Source organism: Cetorhinus maximus, chromosome 2 (assembly GCF_964194155.1).
Source record: "Cetorhinus maximus chromosome 2, sCetMax3.hap1.1, whole genome shotgun sequence".
Classification (NCBI taxonomy): domain Eukaryota; kingdom Metazoa; phylum Chordata; class Chondrichthyes; order Lamniformes; family Cetorhinidae; genus Cetorhinus; species Cetorhinus maximus.
The window spans coordinates 105,128,171-105,152,081 of NC_135880.1; the positions used below are offsets into that span (position 1 = coordinate 105,128,171).

Sequence of the window (23,911 nt, forward strand, 5' to 3'; positions counted from 1 at the left end):
GTGGTGGTGGTGAGCTGCCTTCTTGAACCGCTGCAGTCCATGTGGTGTAGGTACACCCATAAGTGCTGTTAGAGAGGGAGTTCAGGGTTTTGACCCAGTGATGGAATACTCTCCACTTGCCTGGATGACTCTAGCTCCAACAACACTTTAGAAGTTTGGCACCATCCAGGATAAAGCAGCTGCTTAATCATCACCCCATCCACCAGCTTGAATATTCACTCCCTCCTTCGCCATGAACAAATTTTAAAAATCCATAAAGTTGATGTTGCAACTCTGAAGTTGGCTCTTCTCACCAAAACCAGTAAAATAAAACTTCTCAAAGCTGTTGCCAGGTGAATGTGACAGAGCTTGCAATAATGGTAGACATCATTTCGATAAATGCAGTCAATCAAATTGCTCTGGCTGGCAATCTCACTCAGATGCCATCTTCTATGCAGTGCCATATAAAGCATGACATGCTGCGGTTGGGAAGCTTCTGAACAACTATCAAGTATAATAGTTAGTCAGGCCCTTGCAAGTATTTATGGCATCAGGCTTGCTGATGGAATCTGTTAGAGACTCAGTCTGCATTAATTACTTGCCAAAGTGAGGTGTGGTCACCTCTGTATGTATACAATAATAGCAAGTAGGCAGAGAGCATCTCTTGAACATCATGATCCACCTGCCATTCCATTTGTGTAGTGGGGGTGGAGGGGTGGGGGACCGTCCTCTCCTTTCCAGCATCTCTAGCACCCAACCTGACACTCAAACACACACAGCTAAACTGGGAGCCTCTCCACCAGTGCTATTTAAAGGGGTCATCATTCAACCTTCGGGTGAGGAGCTTTTGATCATCTTTTTGCTGCTGCAGAGTTAGTGGAAGTACTGTGTTGTTTTAGGAGCTGACATAAGTTCTTTCAGAAGGGAATGATGCTCGGCCTTAGGAAGGAATGGTGTGGTTTTAAAGGCCTCTGAGCACAACACTTGCTCCCAGTCATGGGGACCTTGGTTGTAGATCTTCTTGGGCTTCAGCATGTCAGAGAAATGGAATGGAGACAGCAGAGAGGGGAAGCTGTTTGCAGTGGGAGGGGGAGGAGGGCTTTCAACAGGATGACTTACCAACCTAGACCTTCAAACAGCATTTCTCCTACCTGCACCTCAGCCAGGAGCAATGTCTGTGATGGCTAAGTTTCATCAAGGAGGTGGTCACAGAACTGTGCCATCTCCTTGAACTGAACATGGAGCCACAGAGAAGGAGGAGGAGGAGCACGCTGCCAGTGGCAGTCAAGGTTACTGGGACCCTGGTGATGGCTGGCATCTGTCTGTGCTGCAATGGAAGCTGAGACATTTTGGTCACTACTTCCACATTGGAAAGGATGGGCTCCGAGTCCTGTGTGAAGCCCTATGTCAAGCTGGAGATGGACTTCTTCATGACCCCTGACAGTGCAAACAAGCTCTCTAGTAGGTCTGCATGCACCAAGAATTTTGGGTATGCATGTCCATCAGCCTTTTTCTGAATGCCACCCTATCAACATCCTCATCAGAGACCTCGTCCTCCGGGTTGCTGTCACAGGTGCTGCACTGCTGCAGCCAACTTGTGCCCGGTGACTCATAAAATAGAAAGACTCAGAAAGTTTATGGCACAGAAAGAGGCCACTTGGCCCATTGTGTGCTGGCTGAAAAATGCCAGCCTAAATCCACTTTCCAGCATTTGGTCCATAACCCTGCAGGTTACAGCACTTGAGGTGCATATCCAGATACCTTTTAAATGAATTGAGGGTTTCTGCCTCTACTACCCTATTAGGCAGTGAGCTCCTCATCTCATCTCCCTTCTAATCTTTCGACCAATCACTTAAAAACTATGCCCTTTGGTCACTGACCTCTCTGCTAAAGTAAATAAGCCTTTCCCATCCACTCTATCCAGGTCCCTCACAATTTTGTACATTTCAATAAAATCTCCCCTCAGCCTCCTCTGTTCCAAGGAGAACAACCCCAGCCTATCCAATCTTTCCTCATAGATGCATTTTTTCCAGTCCAGGCAATATCCTCGTAAATCTCCTCTGTACCCTCTACTACAATTACATCCTTTCTGTAATGAGCTGACCAGAACTGAACACAGTGCTCAAGCTGTAGCCTAACTAATGATTTATACAGTTCCAGCATAACTTCCCTGCCCTTTATTCTATACCTCAGCTAATAAAAGAAAGGATTCCATGTGCCTTCTTAACCACCTTAGCAACCATTCCTGCTATCTTCAGGGATCTGTGGGCATTCACTTCAAGGTCCCTCACTTCATCTACACCTCTCAGTACTCTCCCATTAATTAATTCCTTTGTCTTGTTTGACCTTCTCAAATGCATCACCTCACACTTCTCTGGGTTGAATTCCATTTGCCACTTTTCTGCCCACCTGACCAGTCCATTGATATCTTCCTGCAGTCTACAGCTATCCTCCTCGCTATTTACCACACAGCCAATTTTTGTGTCATCTGCAAACTTCTTGATCATGTCCCCTACATTTGCGTCTAAATTGTTAATCCATACCACAAAAAAGAGAAGACCTAGTACTGAGCCCTGAAGAAACAGCCTTCCAGTCACAAAAACACCTGTCAATAATTACCCTTTGTTTTCAGCTACTGAGCCAATTTTGTATCCAGCTTGCAACATTCACCTGGATCCCACAGGCTTTTATTTTTTTTTACTCAGTCTGCTATGTGGGACCTTGTCAAAAGCTTTGCTAAAATCCATGTAGATCACGGCAACTGCACTATGCTCATCAATCCTCCTTATTACTTCCTAAAAAATTCAATCAATTTAGTCAGACACGATCTTCCCTTAACAAATCCATGCTGACTATACTTGATTAATCTGTGCTTTTCTAAGTCACAGTTTATCCTGTCTCTCAGAATTGATTCAAATAATTTTCCCACTAGTGAGGTTAGACTGACCAACCTGTAACTATTCAGTCTATCCCTCGCTCCCTTTTTAAACAAAGGTACAATGTTAGCCGTCCTCTGATCCACCAGCACCACACCTGTATCCAGTGAGGATTGGAAAATGATGGTCAAACCTTCCACTATTTCCTACCTGGCTTCTTTTAACAGCTTGGGGTATACGCACATGCAAATTGCCTCTGGCTTTGCCCGCATCCATTAAAGAATTAATAAAGGCTGCAGCTCTTGGGTATCTTGAAGCAAAAGTGCACAAGGGAAAGGCTTAGATGAGGGAAAGACAGGGTGGGGGAAAGCAAAAGGTGCATGATTACACCATCTGCAGCTTGTACATCATACCAAATCATAGGATGAGGGTGAAGTGGGATTTGAGAAGGTGATCATCCTGGATGGCTTCAGCAATAGTGGATATTGCGGCTTCAGCAATACTGGATATTGCAGCCTCAGTAATAGCCACGCCCATAATGTGAGCAGAGTCACCTCCAAGGGGGTGAGAACATGCAGCCTTGCCTGTCGCTCGCCATTTCTTTGCTGCCGCCTCCTAGGATGTGTCATGTTGTCCTGCAAGAAAGAGGGAAGAGTGTTAATGTGTTTGGATGTGCCTGTCATAGCTGAATAGCTGGAAGTATGTGGAAGCTGTGGCTGTGAACCTTGTAGCAATGGTAAGTTTGTGAGGGTGAGGTGCAGCACGTGAACGCTAGTCATGAGTCCATTGTTGGAGATTGCTGATGGGTGAGTGATGGGGATGTGGTGCACTGAGCAGTGTGAGATTAGTGATGTGGATGGTAGAAAGTGGCATTTGAAGGTGCATTCACTGACCCTGACCACTTGTGTGAGGTAATCAAACTTTTTCTGGCATTATAATCCAGGTCTTTGGGGCCAGTATCCTAGCATTGATCTCTGTGATTATCTGCTCCCACTGCCTTAACAGTGTATATCTGGAAGGCCTCTGGGAACCATGTGAAAAGATTAACTCTCTCCTTCTGTCCACCTCCTGAATAAGGCCTCCAGTGCTGCATATGAGATCTGAGGAACCCACTCTCTGGCCTGCTGTTCTATTGCCTTGGTTTCTTCTAGCTACTTTCAGCATCTGCAGCCAGAATGCACCTCCCCTCTAAGAGGTGCAGGCTAGCTTTAAGAAGTGTAGGTTAACTTTAATTGGTGCTAGCCTTGTATGAATCTGGACCCCCTGATGAGTGTGTAGCCACTCAGCAGTAAATGCCTTAAAAGTACATTATGGCCTAAATTATGCGCGATGGTCAGTGAGCTCAGAAGGAGATGTGATATCTGCTTCCGGCCACGATTGCACTTGACAGGCGATTTCATGCTGGCTGGCCAATTAAGGGCCAGCCAGCGCAAACATGCCCGGACATTGGTACACTGCTGCCGGTGGGGGTTGGAACGTAGCGGGCAGTAGTGTAATGGTGGCCTGGAAGGTGGGGGGGCGGGGGGGTTTATAAAAAGAGCACAGGCAGCTCCCTGAAGGCTGCCAGGAGTTGGGGAGGAGCCTCAAGGAGTTGTCCACAAGGGACTCAAATATTTGGCAGCAGTAATGGCCTCAGCACCTGGTGGGCACAGCAGGCAGGAGGGCAATGCTGGTGGGCACTTTGCCCCATGATTCTCAGACGAGTGCCTGCGTGCTGTAGTGGAGGCAGTGAGTGCCTGGCATGAAATACTCATGCAGCGGGATGGCAAGAGGAGGCCACCCCAACAGATGAAGGTGGCCTAGACGGAGATGTCTGCCCAGGTGAGAGGGCATGATGTTGTGCGCTGCTCATGGTTCCAGTGCTGGAAACAGTTCAATGATCTTCTGCGGTCCACAAGAGTGAGTACCAAGTTGGCATGGAACTGAGTATAGATGTCTTGTACTGCGGCTGTTATTCGTGGCACTCGGGTGTGATATGCATAGTGCCAAATGGCACATATCCCTGAACCAGCCAAGGCGTGTGTATAGAAGGGTGAGGAGCGGCAATGTGTCAGGTACCTCAAGCTGTCTCTCCTGGAGGGTGAGGCATGGTGTTGTAGGTAAATTATGTTCTAATGAATGCATTTGTGTCCGTACAGGAGAAGAGAAGCCATAGCGTGTTGGAGCATGCATGAACGGGTGGTGGGGTGCCCAAAATCCTGATCCTCTCCAGATTTGAGATGGACTCCCTAGACATGGAAAGTGAGCGAGGAGCAAGACTGGTCTTGAAGAGGCAGGGGTCTCAGAGGAGGGTAAGAGTCCAGTGGGCAGATGAGAGACTGGGGAGTGTGCAAGGAAGATAGAGTCATGGCATCTCCAATGAGAAGTTCAAATCCAGAGTACCCATTGCTTGTCCAATCACAATGCCTCAGTGAGGCAGCTGTCCGTTGTGGCAAGCAACTGTTGTGCTTGCACAACCACTTTGTTATGATGTTCCTAACGGACATATTCTATTCCTTCCTCAGAAGTGCCATCGTCACGTTGCCCCACTAAATCAGAGGGTCCCCCTTGACACCAGAGGAGGAACTGCCAACCGATGCGCCCGCATCATATCCACTCTCTGTACCAAGCACTGGCACAGATATAGGCACGTTGGTGGGCAATAGCACACTGGCTCAGTTTGTAGTGCACTGTGGTGAGGGCACATCACACTCGCCTGAGGAGCTGGCAGAGGCAGCAAGTGCCTAGGGTGCCAACAGTTGGAGGACTGCTGGAGACCAGAAGCATGCTGAGTCCGAAGCAGATGACCAGCATCTGGAGTCTTCCATCAGGCGGCAGATGCTGGTTGTTCAGCAGGATGCGTGTGAAGATCTGGTGAAATCCCTGGGGGTCTGCGTGCTATGGTCTCTGTCTTGGAGGATCCATGTGGATCCATGTGCTCCAGCATGAACACTAGATTGACCCAGAGCTCCGAGCGCAAAGGCTCTTCCATTGAAAGAATGGCAACTCTCATGGAGAGGCAACTCCAGGAACAGAATCAGGGGTTTCTGGGGCTGTGCTCAGATCTGCAAGCCCACACACTGGCAGAGACCTCAGCAGGTCACTGCCAGTGTGAGAGATGGATGAGGCACCTTGTCACTGTGCCAGGTGCCCATCCATCAATGGTGAGCATGGAGGTTCAAACCAACCTCACACTGGCAGGTGAGCTGCATTTCACATCTGCGGGCTCCTCTAAAGGTGCTCCAGACGAAGGTAGCAGCTCCTCCTCCCACCTGCCAGTGCCCTTGGCATCTGATGAGGCCGTGAGGACTCCCACCTGACAGTGCCCAGCCACGGTGCTGGATGCTCCCTACCAGGCGGGGCCTGCACAGGCTCTGCCAGCCAGAGGACTTCAGCCAAGGTCATCAGGGCCAACAGGACATTAGAGTCAGCAGGCTGCCTCTAATGCCGCTGCCAGATGGTGGGGGTGAGGGGTGATGGGCATGCAGATGTAGCACTCCCAAGAGGAAGCTTAAGGCACTATAAACACAAGAGGGGTTTTCAAGGGTGGTATAACTTCAGTTGAAACGTGTTCTATGTTCAAATTGTGCAAACATGACCACTAGTTAAAGATGTTATAATGTTTCATGGTCTGAATGTGCTTTATGTTTCTCATAGGTTTTGGGCATGGTGGCTTGTGACAGCTGGGAAGGGCTGCAAACTATTTCAGAGGTAGTTAGTTAATATAAGACTCACAGCATGGCCTCATCAGGAGCATTCAGCAAGGAGGCGTCACCCTTACCATTACTTTCATGCCAAGCCTTGGATGCCTAGCTGAATGGACAGTCAAGGTCTCCCTGGTCTTCCTGCCTCTCACAAGGTTCACCACTTCTGCAGCCACATCCTGGGCCTCCTACAGCTCCTCATCAGACCCATCAGTTGAGTCGGCCACTTCGGCCTGCGGAACATCCTTGCTCTCTTCATCCTCCAGTAGGTCCCCCTTGAGAAAGCCAGATGTGTGCTGCGCTTTGCACAAATGATAATAAGCGAGACGTGCTTGGGAGGATATTGCAGTGCTCCCCCGATCGGTCCAGGCAGCAGAACCTCGTCTTGAACAGGCCAATGGTCCTCTCAATTACCGCCCTTGTAGAGGCATGATTTGTATGGTACCTCTCCTCTGCCTCTGACCTTGGGTGTTGGAGTAGGGTCATGAGACACTTTTTCAGGGGATAGCCTTTGTCACCTAGGAGCCAACCATCCAATCAAACTGCAGCGATGAAAATCTTTGGCACCTGGGAGTGCTACAGGATGTACAGGATGGCGCAGACCTGCAAAATCTGTGTCCTGTGGTCGTACACAATCTGGACATTGGTGGAGTGGAAGCCGTTTCTGTTGATGAGGGCACCTGGTTCACCTGCTGGCACCTTTACAGCCATACGAGTGCAACCTATGGTACCCTGGATACAGGATAAGCCAGCAATTGCAGCGAAGCCTCTGGCTCGCTCAGCCTGGCTGGTATTGTTGGTCTGGAAAGGAATAAAGTTCATCACCTGTCTGAACAGAGCATCAGTGGCCAGCTTGACAAAGTTGTGGGTAGCAGCTTGGGAGATACCACATAGATCACCCGCTGACCCTTGGAAGGAACTGGAGGCGAAAAAGTTCAGAGCCACTGGCATTGGGTGGCCACTGTCACAGTTTGAGGCGATCTCGGGGCCAATCATCTGGCATACGGAGGTCACAGTCTCCCTAGAGAGGTGGAGCCTCCTTCGGCACTGGACCTCCGACATGTCCAGGTAGCTGGAGCACTGCCTGTAGACTCTCTCTGCAGGATAACGGTCTCTTCTGTGGATCATTCCACCTTGGGGTACAGGGCCAGCAGGAAGTCCATGTGGCTGTGCCTCTCTTTCCACAGGTCGCTCTCTGGGATGCTGTCTGCAGACACCAGCCCTCCTCTCCCTTCTGGCCCTCCTCAGAGGAGGAGGAGGTCCTTCCAGCACAGTAGACAATCCCCAAATGCTGGAATACAGATGGCACAGGATAGTACCCTGGGACATGCTGTTTGATACGACCCACCAGTCTTTGGGACATACGGCCTACATACCTAGCGTCACACTGGCTCTGAAATTCATATACTACATTACTCATTTGTGCGATAGGCAGAACATCGTTTTGGCTTGACGGCAGCATCCTGTTATTGTTACAACCAGTTTTGACCAAGTTTTCCACATACATGGTGAAGGACTTCTCCACATCTGCGAAGGCCATTCAGGACTTGCATATCAATAGCAATGCTGTGACCATTTGACATTGCTAGCCTATTCACCAATGTTCCACTTAAGGAAGCCATAGATATTTGTGCCACAGCACTATATCATGGTGATCTAGACCCGCCACCATTGTGTGAATCAGTATTCATTGAACCAATGAACTTGGCAACTCGCGCAGTTGAGTTCAGTTTTAATGACACCATGTATGCCCAAATAGATGTGTTGCCATGGGACACCCTCAAGGCCCAGCTCTCGTGAACATCTTTGCTGGGTTCCAGAAGAAGTGTGTCTTAACCTCCTACCCCTCGCACATTTCTGATATGCGGGTGATAAGTTTGCTATATTTAAATCCGCAGCTACATATAATAATTTCCTTACATGTCTTAATCGGCTCCATCCTGCGCTCAAATTCACATTTGAAATGGAGCAGTCAAATGAACTCCCCTTGACGTACCAATTGAGAGATCTGCCATGGATTCTCTACCATGGTCTACTGCAAGCCTACCTTCACTGGGCAATATACATGTTGGGATTCTTACAGTTCCACACACTAAGATTGATCTTATTGGCAACCTTGTAAATAGGCCCCGAGCCATTTGCTCATAATGCAAGCTTGATGCCGAAATAGGGCGCATCAAAGGCATCCTGCAGAATAATGGCTACCCTGGTCAGATCATTTCTCACTGTATATCATGCAAACTCAGGCTATCACTTTTGGTCTGAGAAGTGCTCAGTCTACCTCACATTACCCTGGAAGGGCAAGATATCTCAAACATTTGAGCAACAAGTGAAGCTAGCTGTTTCACGCTGCTACTATGCAGTAGCAACACAAGAGGTATTCGCCACTCAGAGGATGCTGCCGTCAAGCCAAAAAGACATTCTACCTATTACACAAACGGGTAATGTGGCATATGAGTTTCAGTGCCAGTGTGATGCTAGGTACGTAGGCTGTACGTCCCAAAGACTGGTGGATCGTATTAAACAGAATGTTCCCAGCCGCAAAGGGCAGGGTACAGACCGTACCCAACCAGCCCGTGCTTGCAAAACACAGTATCCAACATTAGATGTGCTTCCGTGATTGAACAACATTTGCTAAATAATCCTGTGTGCTAAGAATTACGCTGGCAACAAATTTAAGATTGTCAGTTAGGCTCGCAGTGTGGCGCATTTGCATGTACTGGAAGATACATATATTAATACACAGGGCCTGTTCTTTGACAGAAAGGACATGTACACACATTGCGCCTGTTTCAGCTAAACAAAATAAGTGACAGCCATTTGCTGATCCATTCCTCAGGGCTATGCCTTGACCATTCAGGGTCAAGCAACCTGGTTAAAATTTCAAACAATACATGGTAGTTAACTGTCAATCACCATCACTGGTGCATTCTCCATGGCAACACCACTTGCCAACCAATCAACACTCTCTTCACAGAGTATAAATGATTGTTTTTCCAGTTATATTGGTATTCTTGTGAGGTGTCCTGATGAGTGCAAGGCGGAAAGCTTAGACATGTTTCTTTTTTCGGCAATACTCATATGTCTGTACTACCAAACGACTACTGTGGAATATCGTAAGAACTAAGTGACCTGGCCATCTTTTAAAACCAGCAGGTCAATGGATTTTTAATACTGACTGGAAATTATATTTTTCTATCACTCTTTCTCTTTACTGACAATCACATCAATCTGGCTGAAAGCCAATTAATTTCTTATGTCACAGCCAACATTATTTAATTAACACTTAAAATAGTAATGCTAATTTCATTAGAACAGGGGAGATTATGAGGTGATTTGATAGAGGTGTTTAACATAAGAACATAAGTAGTAGGTGCAGGATTATGCCATTCAGGCCTTCGAGCCTGCTCTGCCATTCTATAAGATCATGACTGAGTTTTTACCTCCAATGCACCATCCCGCATTGTCCCCATATTCCTTGATTCCCTTAGCATCCAAATATCTGTCAAAGTCTGTCAATCTCGGACTTAAATATACTCAACAGTTTAGCATCCACAGCTTGCTGTATTGAAGAATTCCAAAAGTTCACAACCCTTTTAGTGAAGAAATTTCTCTTCAAGTCAGTTCTAAAGAACCAACGCCTTACTCTGAAATTATGACACCTAATTCTAGACTCTCAGCCAGGGCAAAACATCATTCCAGCGTCCACTGTGTCAAGCCCCTGAAGAATTTTATACGTTTCAATTATATTACCTTTCATTGTCCTAAACTCTAGGGAATATAGGCCTAGTTCATCCAATAAAATTATGATGATATGGAATAGGGTAGATAGAAACAGTTTCCAGTGATTGAGGGGTCTATAATGACAGGACACAAATAGAAGAATAAATGTAGGAGAATTAGGCCAGAGATCTGGAGGACCTTTTTTTTTAAACTACATAAAACTAAGGTAATGGAATGTACTACTGGATTGTGAGATTGAAGCACTGACTATATCAAAAAGAATAGGTTACCTGAATCGTTGAAGAAAAGGAAACAAATGGATATGAAAACAGGGCAGGCATATGGGACTACGATTACTGCTCATGTAGGGAATAAATGTTAACATGGACTGGTTACATAGAAATATAGGAAAGATTTATGGCACTGAAGGAAGCCATTTGGCCCATTGTGTTCATGCTGTGGTTGGGCCAATTGAGATGAGTTTGCCAACATTCAGATAAAAGTTTAATTTTCTTTAAAATCAAAAGTAAGAGGCGGCAGTCATGTAGCACACTGGAACTCCAGTATGCCCATACAGTAAGCTTCTGATTTCTGCTATGTTATTGTGAAGAGACACTGAGCAAAGTCTAAATATCGTCACGAAGAGATAAACATCAGGGAGACAGATATACTTAAGCAATTTTCACTCATCTCCAGCAACTAGAGTCATGGAGTCATTATGGCACGGAATGAGGCCATTCAGCCCATCGAGTCAATGTCAGGTAACTGTGTGGAAGAGGGAGATTTAGGGGAAAACAAGAAAAATAAATAGTTTCCAAGAAAAAGAATTGAAAGCATGAATGATAAAGTACTTAAGTACTTCTTGAAGCTGCCGCTTGCTGGTTCTGGTTTAGAGATTCGACCAATTCCCGCAGTTTCTTCTTCAATTCTCTGCTTGTTTTTTTATAGAAGTACAGGTCCTTCTCCAGCTGTTGGATTTTCAACTCATATGCCTTTTTACCATCTGCAAATCCCTCACCACTTTTGTCTGCAATAACAGAGAATCACTGTTTTATTTTCTAGCTATTTTTATATCTTCCTCGCAAAATGTACTTCAAGCGGTATTCCATCATACACAATAACAACTTGAAATTATATAGCATCTTTAATGTAGTAAAACATAAGGTGCTTCAAAAACATGGGATCAAACAAAATTTGACAACAAGTCACAAAGAGATATTAGAACAAACGACCAAAAGTTTGGCCAAAGAGGTAGGTTTTAAGGAGTGTCTTAAATAAGGATGAAAAGTTTAAGAGGCAGAGAGGTTAAACGAGAGAATTCCAGAGCTAGACAACTGAAGGCATGGCAGCCAAAGATGTTGTAGGATTCACAAGTGTAGCAAGAGGCTACACTTGGAGCAGCACAGTCAGACAAGGATAGGGAGGGGAAAGGCAATGGAAGGATTTAGAAACAAGGATGAGAATTTCCAACAAAAACAAAAATTGCTGGAAAAACTCAGCAGGTCTGACAGCATTTGTGGAGAGGAAGACAGAGTTAACGTTTCAAGTCCGTATGACTCTTCATCAGAACTAAAGAGAAATAGAAATGTGATGAAATATAAGCTGTTAAAAGGGGGGTGGGACAGGTGGAGCTGGATAGAGAGCCAGTGATAGGAGGCAGCAAAGGAGAGATTGCCAAAGATGTCATAAACAAAAGGTCGAAGGGGTGTTGACGGTGAATGTTGTAGGTAAGAATTTCCAAAATGAGTTGTTGCTGGACCGGGATCCAATGTTGTTAGTGAGCACAGGGGTGATGGGTGAATAGGATTTAGGTGCAAGTTCGGATAATTGCAGAGTCTTGGATGAGCTCAAGTTTGTGTAAGGAAGACCAGACAGGAAAGCATTGGTCAAGTCGAGTCCAGACGTTAAAGGCATAGATGAGGGTTTCAGTAGCAGATGAGACAGAGACTGAGTTGGGCGATGTTACGAAGGTGAGAGTAGGTGGTCCTGGTGATAGAGCAGAAATGTGGTCAGAAGCTCATATTGGGGTCAGATATAACACCAATGAAGTATCCGGTCTGGTTTAGCCTCAGACGGTTGCAAGGGAGAAGGATGAAGCTGGTGGCTAGGGAATGGAGATTGTGGAAGGGTCTGAAGACAATGGCTTTGGTCTTCCCTGTATTTAGCAGAAGGAAATTTCTGCCCACCAGTACTGAATGGCAGAAAAGTAGTGAAACATATCAAAAACAGTGTAGGGGTTTGGAGAAGTAGTGTTGAGATAGGTGTCATCAGCTTATATTTGGAATTTGATGTTGCATTCTCGGATGATGTCGCTGAGCAGCAGCGTGTAAATAAGAAATAGGAAGGAGCCAAGGATAGATCCTTGGGAGACTCCAGAGGTAGTGGTGTAGGATTAAGAAGAGAAGACATTGCAGGTGATTTTCTGGCTATAACTTGGTTGGTAAGAAAGGAACCAGGAAAGCACAGTCTAACCCACCTGGAAGACAGATAAAGAGGATGGTGTCTGCAAGGCTGCAGATAGGTTGATATCGATGAGGAGGGATAGTTTACCATGATCACAGTCATGTGTGACTTTGATAGGGATGGTTTTAGTGCTGTAGCAGGGGCGGAAATTTGATTGGAGTGATTCAAATGTCAAGTTGTGGGAAAGTGAGCATGGATTTGGGAGGTGCCAATATGTTCAAGGGCTTTGGACAGGAGTGGTTGGTCGGTAATGAGTCAGCAGTTTGCCAGAACAGAGTGGTTGAGGTTGGGTTGTTTGAGGAGAAGGCTAATGTTGGCAGAATGGAAGGGGAGTGGGACAGTATTTGAGGAATGGGAACCATTAACATCAGCTAACACTGAAGCCAGGAAGGGAAGTTCAGTGGTCAGCAGTTTGGCGGAAATAAAGTTGAAGGAGCAGGCAGTCGACCTCATAGTCAAGATGAGCTCTGACAGGACATGAGGAGAGAAACTAGAGAAAGTTATGAGATTAGGATGGTGGCAGGGGTGAATGCTGCAAGTGATGTCAGAATGTATGAGGTATTAGCTGTATTCATTGCATTTTGACAAGTTATTTTGGTGTGTGCAGCAAATGGTAACCATGCCAGAGTGATCAGTTGAAATACTAGAATATTCAGCTGTTGAACCAGTAGTTCCAAGTTCTCAAATTCTAGGCTTGAATGACTTTCACACTGGGCTGGATTATACGCTAAGGGCAGGCACCTACCTCCTTGACCAAGTTTTGGGTCATCGACCTAACATCTCCCGTTATGGTTGTGTCAAATTTTGTTTTATAGTGATGTGCCTTTGTACATTTTAATTGTGTTAAAGGCACTATATCAATAAAAGTTGTTTTGTTCAAGCCTAAATATAGATTTTTGGCAATTAAGGAGCTATTAATCTCAATATATGGTGTACTGAATAATATGGTCTTTGAAGATCCTTGCAGCCACAGCCCTGCTGATTGTTTAATTGATAATTACAGGTAATTATACAGGTCAATCAGCAAGGTCTCAAGTTTGCTCCCTACCTAACATGAGTTAGCTAATCTCAGCAGAGGAACTGACTGGGATGCTACAATTGGCTTCAGTGTTTCGTGCCAGAGTGGAGAAATATCAGCTAAGGTTCTCACTCCTAATTGCTATTAAATGATCCCTTTTAGAATCTGTTTGTGGGAGAAGTCCCTAGACATTGGGCATGTGGAGGCGGAGTTTTGTTCATAGGGAGCAAGGGGCTTGTCAGTGGTACTAGTCTGAGACACTGAAAGAAAAAGAAACAAGGGGAAATGACAACATCCACTTCATAATAAAATCAGAGCACCAAAATAATACCTGGAAAATATATAGGATTGTTCCCACCTTGAGGCTTGAAATTCTACTCATGCTGCTCAGTCAACAGAAGAGTGGTGAAGCGGGCCCCAAGTCTACTTGAGCAGAAAGGCTCAGACACCATACCAAATTATAGGGCTGGGATCATTTGAACATATGAAGCCTAGGGACAACAACAATAAGAGAACCTCTGCAAGGTTCACATAAACTGCCAGCTGGAATGTTGGATTGGCACATACCACTTTGACAGTGAAGAGGAGGCTGTTGTAGGGCCTGATAAAATAAATTCCTTTTCAGCTTCCACCATTTAGTGATTTTGGTTTTCTTTCTTCCCCCACATAAAGTCCACTCTCTTACTCCTCTTCTGATGCATTTTGCAAGGGTTCTTTCAATCGCCCACCAAAAGTTCAGCAGAAAGACCAGCAATAAGGCTTTTTGACGTTTGGTTGGAGGGGACAAAGTGAGGTACGCAGCATCAAATGATGTCTTTCTTGTCCCCATTTGACATCCACATTTGTAGTGGGATTTGTAGTCATTAGATAGTAATGAACAGCAACAACTGTGTTCCCTCCCCAATCTATGGTGTTGAGGTCAATTGTAGAATGTCTACCGACTACTTAAATTAGATTAGCTAACTCAGCACAGCAGGGGAGAGCCTGGGCCTCCTAGTTCTTTATTGCTTAAGCTTTCTAGCATTTATAATGTATAATTTGTATCATCTCATCCAAGTTTCAGCTGGGCTTGAGTTCATAGTACATAAATGGTTTTAATGCTGGTACAAATTAGATGGCGAGAGTGTGGTGTAGAATAGTGAATGATGCCAATAGCACAGGTTCAATCCCTGTACTGGCTGTGGTAGTTCATGGAGGGCTGCCTCCTTGCCTTGCCCCACACTTGAATGGTGCCCCTCAAGTTAAATAACTACTTGTCTCTCTCTAACAGATAGAGAGATGCCTATGGCTTCTGAATTTGGAGTTGTAAAAAATTGGGCTATTTCTGAATTATGTACTTTTAGTGACTTGAGGGAGATGGGTTTACATGGATTAAAAATTGTTTTCAGCTGCCTTAAGTTGAAAAGAATTTTCCTTTGTCACTGTGTTGAGAGCTAAGTCAAAAACTTCTTGGTTGTTGATACTTTTTTGTTGAAATAGAAATGAATGTGACTCTGCAGACTGGGACAAATGGATAAAATTCCTAATTTCTACTAAAAGTCACACATCATCCTTACTTGGCTGGTCCTTCACTGTTGCTGGGTGAAAATCCTGGAACTTGCTACCCAACTGCATTGTGGCAGCACCTTTATCATATGGACAGCAGCAGTTCAAAAAGGCAGCCCATCACTACCCCTTCAGGGCAACTAGGGATGGGCGATAAATGCTGACCTAGGCAGCAACGGCCAGGGAATGCTTTTTTAAAAAAATTAAGCAGGGAGAAATTCGTCATTTATGCTAGTTTGTCACAGTTGAATTTCGAAGCATTGATAGGAATGGCTCATGCTAATGGCTTACAGCTGTAAAGCAGAAATTCTAATTTCTAATACCTATGAGACTGAGGTTGGGGAGGGATACAAGAGAGAAAGGGGATCAGGGATAGAGATGGGAGCTAGAGAAATATACTAAGATGCAAAGAAAGGCAGAGACAGTTTCTTTCATCATTCTAATATTATTCTTTAGCAAGAAAATGAATTTTGAGTCCAAACAAAGCCTCCCTGTAGCAAACAAGTAGGAAGAAAGGATAATGAGACGGGTGGGGTGGGGAGGTGCGCGGTGGCAGAAAAGAGAGAAGTAAAACAGGATGAACCGGCCTCTGACATCTCCCTACTTTCACTTGGGTAAGGATAACAAATAGAAGTGTGGGGGTTAAGGATGAGAAAGGTGTCAGCTCAGAATGGGAGAGGGCATGCTGGAAGGTAACTCAGTGGAGAAAAGGGGATTCTAACGTGAGGGAAGAGGTTGGTAGAAAAGGGAAGAGTAGGGGAAACACAAATGATTGGAGGAGGGGAAGAAATGGGAAGAGGACCACATTTACCTGCATAGCCCCCCAACCCAAATTCAACCTGCAGCTATTGGAGGCTCCATCTCCTGCTAAACCATTTCCCAACTGAAAGAAAGGAAAGGAGAAAAAGGTGGCCCCGACAACAGGTCAGAAAGCTGGGGGCAACCCTGCCTTAGCCGTTACTGGGGGGCCCTGGATGAATTCTGTGGAAATCAGGCCTCTAAAGATCTACCCTTGGGGCTTCCATCCCTTTAAGGAATGAGACCACATTTCCAAGAGCTGTCGGTCAGTTGGAGTCCCATCAGTGCCAAAGAGAATGGCGGCCACTGTTGGTTCGGCCTACAGCTAGGAGAAGCAGCATTGTTGCCACCCTTGGAACAAGATAAGTGGAGTCATGATTGCTGGGCTAGTTAGGCAGGCCCCACCAGAGGGCTGGGGGAGAATTAGTGGTTGGTGAGGGCTGAAGGTGTTGCTGCAGGGATGGACATTGTCTCTGGGAGGTCTCTCTGTGGGCCATAGGTGCCAGTTCAGAGGGCGACCCCCAGACTTTACCAGGCAGTCTCCTTCATGACAGAGTGCCCACCCAGCAATGGTGGTGGGAAGGATCCCTTAATTGGTCACTTAAGTAGCACACTTGGCCTCTGGGTGGGAATGCAATCCTCCCATCTTCCGTGGTGCTGGCAAAATGCTACGGCGGCAGAAAGGTGATGAGCACACCACTCTGCCTGCCCTCCCTCCCAATCTTTTGGTGTCCCATCCGCCTCCTAGCCCACTCCTGCAAACCCCTTTAAAATTCAGCTCGCTATGTGCAGCACCACAAGAAATTGGCTTTAACGAATGAAACTTATACCTGGAAATGTGTGAACTGTCAGTATAATTGCATGCTGCCTGCTTACAGCCCTGTACATATGGTGCGAGTATAATGACAACATTTGAACAGCATAGATCCAAATACCTTTAAAGTGCTGTAATATTAGCTGCATTTTCTGTTCATGCTCCTTCTGTTGCATTGTCAGTCGTCTATCTATCTCCATTGATAAATGCTCCACTGCAGATTCTAATTCATGGACCATGCTCTCTTGCTCAGTTACCTTCACAGACATTTCTGCACATTGCACCTGCAAGTTTCGTTCAGTCTCACGTAGGCTAATCACCTACCAAAATTAAAATATAAACAAACATTAAGAGGACTGCAACCATGTTAAAAGCTTAATGGATAATGACAGTGATTCGTATCTTGTCTTGGAAATCAAGAACAAATACAATCTACCAAAAGTCACAGGACTTCCATTTCTTTTAAAGGGCATTTCCTATTTTGCCAGAGGAATAATATAAGCTTTGTACTTATTTTTGTGAACGAAGCATTTTGCTGGTTTTTTTTCTCGCACTGTGACAATGAAAAAGCAGAAAGAGTTACACTATAGTGTCATATCACATGTTTCAGACATTGCGTATTAAACAAATAATCCTTGAAATGCAGAGCAGGATTTTCCCTGTGGGCTTCTGAAACCCTGTCAAACTGAAACGTGGGTCAGAAGCTCACTGTGTAGGAAGCAGTCACACATTGTGATTTTATCCATTGGGGCCAATTAACGGGTGGGCTCACTGTCCAAACAAAGATGGTAGGTAGTCCTTCCAGCTTGAATGGAGCAGCAGGCTGTGACAGCAGGTAAGTAAGGGAGAGGATGCTTCAAAATAGAGACTCGCTCTCTCTCTTTTTGAATTTAAAATAAAAAATAGGTTTTACAGCCAGGCCAGGGGTTGGAGGGGGAAGAGAGGTGGTGGTGAGCCCCTTTATAGCGTGGTCTGTGGTTGCTACAGCACTCAGGCAGGCACAGAGAGCCTCTAAACCTACCTGGAGTGTTGGTTTGCCAGTCTGCCAGGAGGCCGCCTCCAGATAACTAAACTGGTTCCCGCGGGAACCTGGACGTAGAGTGGAAAATCACAGCTGGCCTCATTTAATTGGGCTTACGTGATCCTTAGTGAGTCGTGCTGGCTACCCATCATGTGCAGGCTGACAGCCCTGCTGCTTCCCCATCCTGCCTCCGTGAAAAAGGCCCTGAGGAAAGATGGAACCGTGGAACTGGCACACTGGTTGACAGGGTTATTTTTAGCCCTTGTCTGCCTCAAATCTCAGCCCTAGCAGGGGCTAAAAATTAAAACGCAGTAATTATTGTTGTACAGAGAAATAGAGAAACCAAATTTCATACAGCAGAATCTCAAACAGGGAAAAGATGGTGAACAATTGTTTGCCTGGAGAACTCCCTGCCTCTCTGTGAATACTGCCAAGTGATGATTAGTATCTACTTGAACTGGGAAAATGCCAATTGGGACCTCAATTTAACATCCCATCTGCAGGACAACAACGAGAACTTGCAATTACATAGCCCCTTTAATGTAGTAACAAGTACCAAGATGTCCCTTGGTATTAATAAACAAATTTGACTTTGAGCCACGTAAGGCAATTTTCAAGCAGATAACCAAAAGCTTGATCAAAAAGGTAGGTTTTAAGGATCATCTTAAAGAAGGAAAGAAGTGGAGAGGTTTATGGAGGGAATTCCAGAGCTTAGGGTCTTGGCAACCGAAAGCATTGCTGACAATGGTGGAGCAATTAAAATCGGGGATGTGCAAAAGAGCAGAAATGAACGATCACTGGTATCTCAGAGGGTTGCAGAAGGTTACAGGCAAAGCGGAGGGGGCCAGTGACATTATGGAGGGATTTGAAAACAAGGATGAGAAACTTAAAGACAATTCATTGATTAACTAGGGGCCAATTTAGGTCAATGAGTGCAGGGGTGATGGGTGAATGGGATAATGTCTTGATCTTCTCAATATTTAGTTGCAGGAAATTTCTTATCCCATACTGCATTTCTGATAATGTAGCACTCCCTCTGTAATGCACTGAAAAATCACAGGTCTTGCAGAGGGGCTTGCATGCACAAGAGCTTATGCTTACAAGATATGGGTCCAAATCTTCTGGTATTTGGATCGTCAGAAATTGGACACAAGTTGGGAGATGCACATCAGGACCCTGCAGAAATCCTAATGCACAGGCATGCACGGAAATCATCTGGGAAGTTTATGCTTCGAATTCCGCTGCATGGGACTCTCCGCGAATGTCTATGACACTTACCTACTCACTTACCCTGGAAATGTTACGCTGGTTAATACCTGGTCTAAATCAGTGATTAACCAGCTTAACTCAACTGAGCACCACAACCAAGCCAACCCCCCCATCAACCCTAACCCTCCTCCAACCCAACCCCACTAAACTCCCCTCCTGACTACTCTCCCCACCCCACACAACCTGGCCCGACTACTACTCCTACCCGACTACATCCTGCCAACCACTCCCCAAACCTGACCCAACCACCGGTCCCCGACCCACCTAACTACCCAATCCACCCCGACTACCCCTCAACTCGTTCACCCACCCACTCACTAACCCATTACCTGAGAGACTTGAGACCTTTAAAAACATCTGAATATAGCAGTTACTGTCGTGAAAAGGGGGCATATCCTGTCTTTGTCCATCTTTTCCTGGCTAAGATATCACAAAAGGATCGGGTTACAGAAATCTTCGCAGGCAGCATCAATGTGTGCAGCATCGACACTGACTGGTACATCTGGGCCATGATTTGTCCTTATAACTGGCATTTCAGCATTGTGGGATGTACTACATGTGTTATAACCACTAGTCACCTCAAATTTCAGAAAATATGTTTTTAGTTTGATAAAAATGTGTTTTGCTAAATTAAAGATCCCTGTCAGGGTGAACCAAAATACATGAGATTGGATTGGCTTGGTCCTGTCTTTCATGACCTATTTTGATCTACATTTTCATAATAGAATACAAATTATTACCAATTAAATACTATTTATGATTTAACAAATCACATTATATACATATGTTTTTAGAACTGATGTATAGAAAGTAGGGCTTTACCTTATTAAAATATCTGCAGAGAAGGACTCTTGTCTCAGCAGCTGATAAAGCACCCAGTTTAAACATTACATTTGCGTCATTTTGGGCAAGGCTACCATCTGAGGCCCTCAATGAATGTTGGCGACAATGAATGGTTTCATTTTTGTACTCTATGGCAGCATCCAGAGCTTCAATACCTTCCTCCAATTGAAAAAGTATTCGCTCTTCCTGAAAAATAAAACATGTTGAATGTACCTCACCCCTGCTAGATACCTTGGTTATTAAAATTGAAAGGGTGTAGGAAGCTGATTCAATGGTAACTTTCAGAAGGAAATTGGATGTATACTTGAAAAGAAATTGCAGTGTTATGAGGAAATAGCAGGGCAGTGGGACTAATTGGATAGCTCTTTCAAAGAGCAGGCACAGGCTCGATGAGCTAAATGGCTTACTGTGTTGTAAGGTTCTATGATTTAATATTTTTTCTACCTCATTGTTGATTCATCAATTTAATCCTTTATGTATGAAAATGTGATTTAATTTCAATTTCTACTTTCAATTCATCTAGAAGTTTTACAATTTTGTGTCATTTAAGGTTCTTTACACCGAACAAAAGAACTCTGTATACATGTAAATGTGCAGAGCTCTACTTCATGGGAGGTTAATTTCAATGTTATGGAGAATGTCCTTCTTGTTACACCAAATGCCTTTCATATTAAGCTTAGAAAGTTCCGAAAGGTTCAACAGATAGTCTGGATACTTCAAAAATTGTTTTATGAATAATTCACCGTTACATTGTAAATATGCCTACTGTGTTCAAAATGGTACATTCAAATTAATTTGGTAATTGTAGATTTTCTCAACTTTTTATTTACATTGTTATATTACTATAATAGAAAAAAATGCAACAAATAGTTTAAAAACGATCACATTAGTTTCAGAAACATGTCTAGTTGACGGGACATGATAATAAAGTTGCAGACTGTGATTAAATGTATTCCTGGAGGTCTTATCACATGATTTGCCCCACACACCAGCTATTAATCAGCCCACACATCCATCCTCATAATACACTGCCTTCCTATGCCAATTGGAAAGCAAAAAGACTCATTACTCAATCGCATGATGATCGACTGTCAGCCAAACCACTTTTTTTTACCTGGTAAAGAGAAATATTCAAAAACAAATTACAAAAAAAAAACTACGGCCAGCAATGCCTTCATATGATCTGATTAACATTATTTGCCATTTTTGCTGTCTCTGCTAATTTTCTTCCCAGTATTAAAACCTTTTCTCCCACTGCAAGTTCATAATAAGACAGAAACATGCTCCAGCTATTCTTTCACAAGTATATCTATATTAAAAGTTTTACAGCTCTACGTATTTCCTGTCAACTTTTCGACTATAAAATCCTATGTTCACATTGATAATAAAGGGTACGTTTGTAAAATTGCACTGCTACAAGTGGCAGGAGGGCATAATTATGGCGTGACGAGTTTACATAGAGTGTTTCTATTATATATGCCAATATAGAGGGCAGAATCTTGCCCTTGTCAGGTGGGCTTGGCGGGGGCGGGCGGGAAACCGACTGCCACCTGCGATCGAGGCCGGAAGGCGATTTCATGCTGGTGGATCAATTAAGGCCCGCCCAGCATGAAATGCGAGTGGCAGTGCTTAGCGCTGCCTGTGGGAGGGAGAGGGAGAGAGAGGAGGACGAGTGTGACCTTCGCGCATGCATAGGAGTGCGCACTTCATAATCTATGAAGCATTAAAATAAATAAATAAATAATGTAATACAACACATCCCCTCATATGACTGTCACATCAGCAGGGACATGTTATTAATTAAATTTTTTATTTTATTTTTATTTGCTTATTTGCTTATCCCAACCGTGGATAAGGTTTCCTATAAAGTGCAAAGGCCGCTTGGTCTTTTCGCCTGCCTGCCAACCATAAGGTTGGACGGGCAGCGAAAAATTTAACTCGGTTGATAATGTAATGGCCTTAACAGGCCTTTTAATTGTCGGTTCGCATGCTGCCGACTCTGGCGCACGCCTGCCGAACGAAATATCGTGCGACTGCGTGTTGACGTCAAGACGCTCGCCCAACGTCAACGCGTGTTATTTTACGCTCGAGGGGGTAGGGCTCGCAGTCACCCGCTGAGCTAAAAGTTTTGCCCAGAAAGTTACAACAGCAATATGAAAATAAGGACAGACAGATGACCTTAAAATGAGGGCTGAATTATGCTGTTGCATCCTGGTCCAATTATTCCCCCGCTCTCTAACACTGCTTCACTTGAAAATTATACTTATTGTTGATTTCCTATGTGATGTGAGATCAATTGATATGAAATTTTAAAAAAACACAAAGCAGTGTACTTCAAGGCTGTAGCACATCAAGGAATTAAGAGGAATTGTTTATGGCTGCACTCATGTCTACATCAGTTCAAGCTCTGCAGTACATTACTGATTTTAACATATATCCAAACATTTATTATTTTAGATCTAAGTAATAAGCAAGTTTTATCACCAAAAGTAAATTAATGATGATTATACCTCAGGGGACAGAACGTTTCCAAGCTCTAATTTCTCATCTAGACAGTGCCTTCTTTTCAAAAGTTGAGCTCGTTCCCGTTGAAGTACTTGCATCTCTTCTGAAATGGTTTTTCTTTCCTCTGTAGTACTGTTCTGAAGCTGAGTGTTTTTGTCTGATAATTCCTTTTCTATTGTGTTTAAACGAGTGGATACATTTAAAATATCTTTGTTCAAGGCCTGAAAAGAAATAATCAATATTGACTTGTAGTGTTGTAACCAGGAGATGCTAAACTCTAATCAATACACCTAGCTGATTAATTTTATGTGATTTTACTCTGGAATTGTAAAAAAATGATGAATGGTTTGACATTTTAATTATATTTCAAAGCTGTGGTATTTCAATATGATAATTTCAAAGTTAATCCTGAAAAAAAATCCCTAGCTGGTTATTTAATTAGAAGTCCAGTAGCTGTATCAGAACCAGCAACATTATCTAGTAAAGTAATATTAGTCTTCAAAGATTTTGGTCTGGATTTTGCAGTCAGTGGCAATGCAAGGTGCTTGCCACTGACCTCGAAGAAAGCTGCGCTGAGAGGCCTAGTGATCTCTGTGGCAAGAACTTTAAATTTCTTGATGTGCAGTTGATTGTAGTATTGTTTAATGGGGATTCCTAGCATTGAACTGCTGTGATGTCATCGAGCTGCCGAAACAGCCAATCACATTCAAGAATTCTCACGGCTAGCCAAGCAGGAAATGAAAAACATTAATAACCAAATCATTTAAAAAGAAAGAGAGAATGAAATAAAGATTGAAACATATATATGGGGTTAAGATAAAAAAATTGTTTTAAAAATCTAGCGAATAATCATGATGGGAGGCATTTAACAACGTTCTTCAAATATAAAATTACTTTTTCAGGGCCAGATTGGTTGTTCAGCAGTAATCATTACTCAAATTTCCATTGAAAACCTAATTACACTACACCAAAAAGCCTTAACAGTGAAATGAGGGCAAGAAAGGAGAAGTTCTCTCTAGATGAATTGATTTTGTTAATTGCTGGCTCTTTGGGTAGTCTGGAGCACAGCCTATGGCAGAATAGTGAATGACAGACCGCATCTTCAGAATTTTTGCACTTATCTGTGCTTGTGCTAAATCCTGAAACTGTGGTCTGATTCAGAGAGATAATTGTTAACTGGATCCATTCCAGTTTGAGAAGTTAAAACTAAGACACAGTGGCTTTCTTTGCTGGAGAGTGTTTATTGGCTTAGTTTACAGTCAACACTACTTACCCACCAGTGTCCCAGCTATCCACATTTATAGGTGTTCCAATACCCTTCACCTGTTCAACAGTGCAACTGACATTAAACCTTAACAAGGTAATTGACATTAA

At 44.2% G+C, this 23,911-nt stretch overlaps 1 protein-coding gene across 1 annotated transcript in view; it reads right to left on the reverse strand.

The window, feature by feature from the left end:
* LOC144696443 (kinesin-like protein KIF27) overlaps window positions 1–23,911 on the reverse strand; it is a 130,608-nt gene that overhangs the window by 4,118 nt on the left and 102,579 nt on the right. Inside the window, exons 15-18 of the mRNA XM_078567739.1 lie at window positions 22,543–22,758; window positions 20,012–20,218; window positions 17,021–17,219; window positions 11,121–11,288 (exon numbers count right to left, since the gene is read on the reverse strand). Coding sequence (XP_078423865.1) covers window positions 11,121–11,288; window positions 17,021–17,219; window positions 20,012–20,218; window positions 22,543–22,758 — 790 coding nt within the window. The remainder of the gene's footprint in view (window positions 1–11,120; window positions 11,289–17,020; window positions 17,220–20,011; window positions 20,219–22,542; window positions 22,759–23,911) is intronic.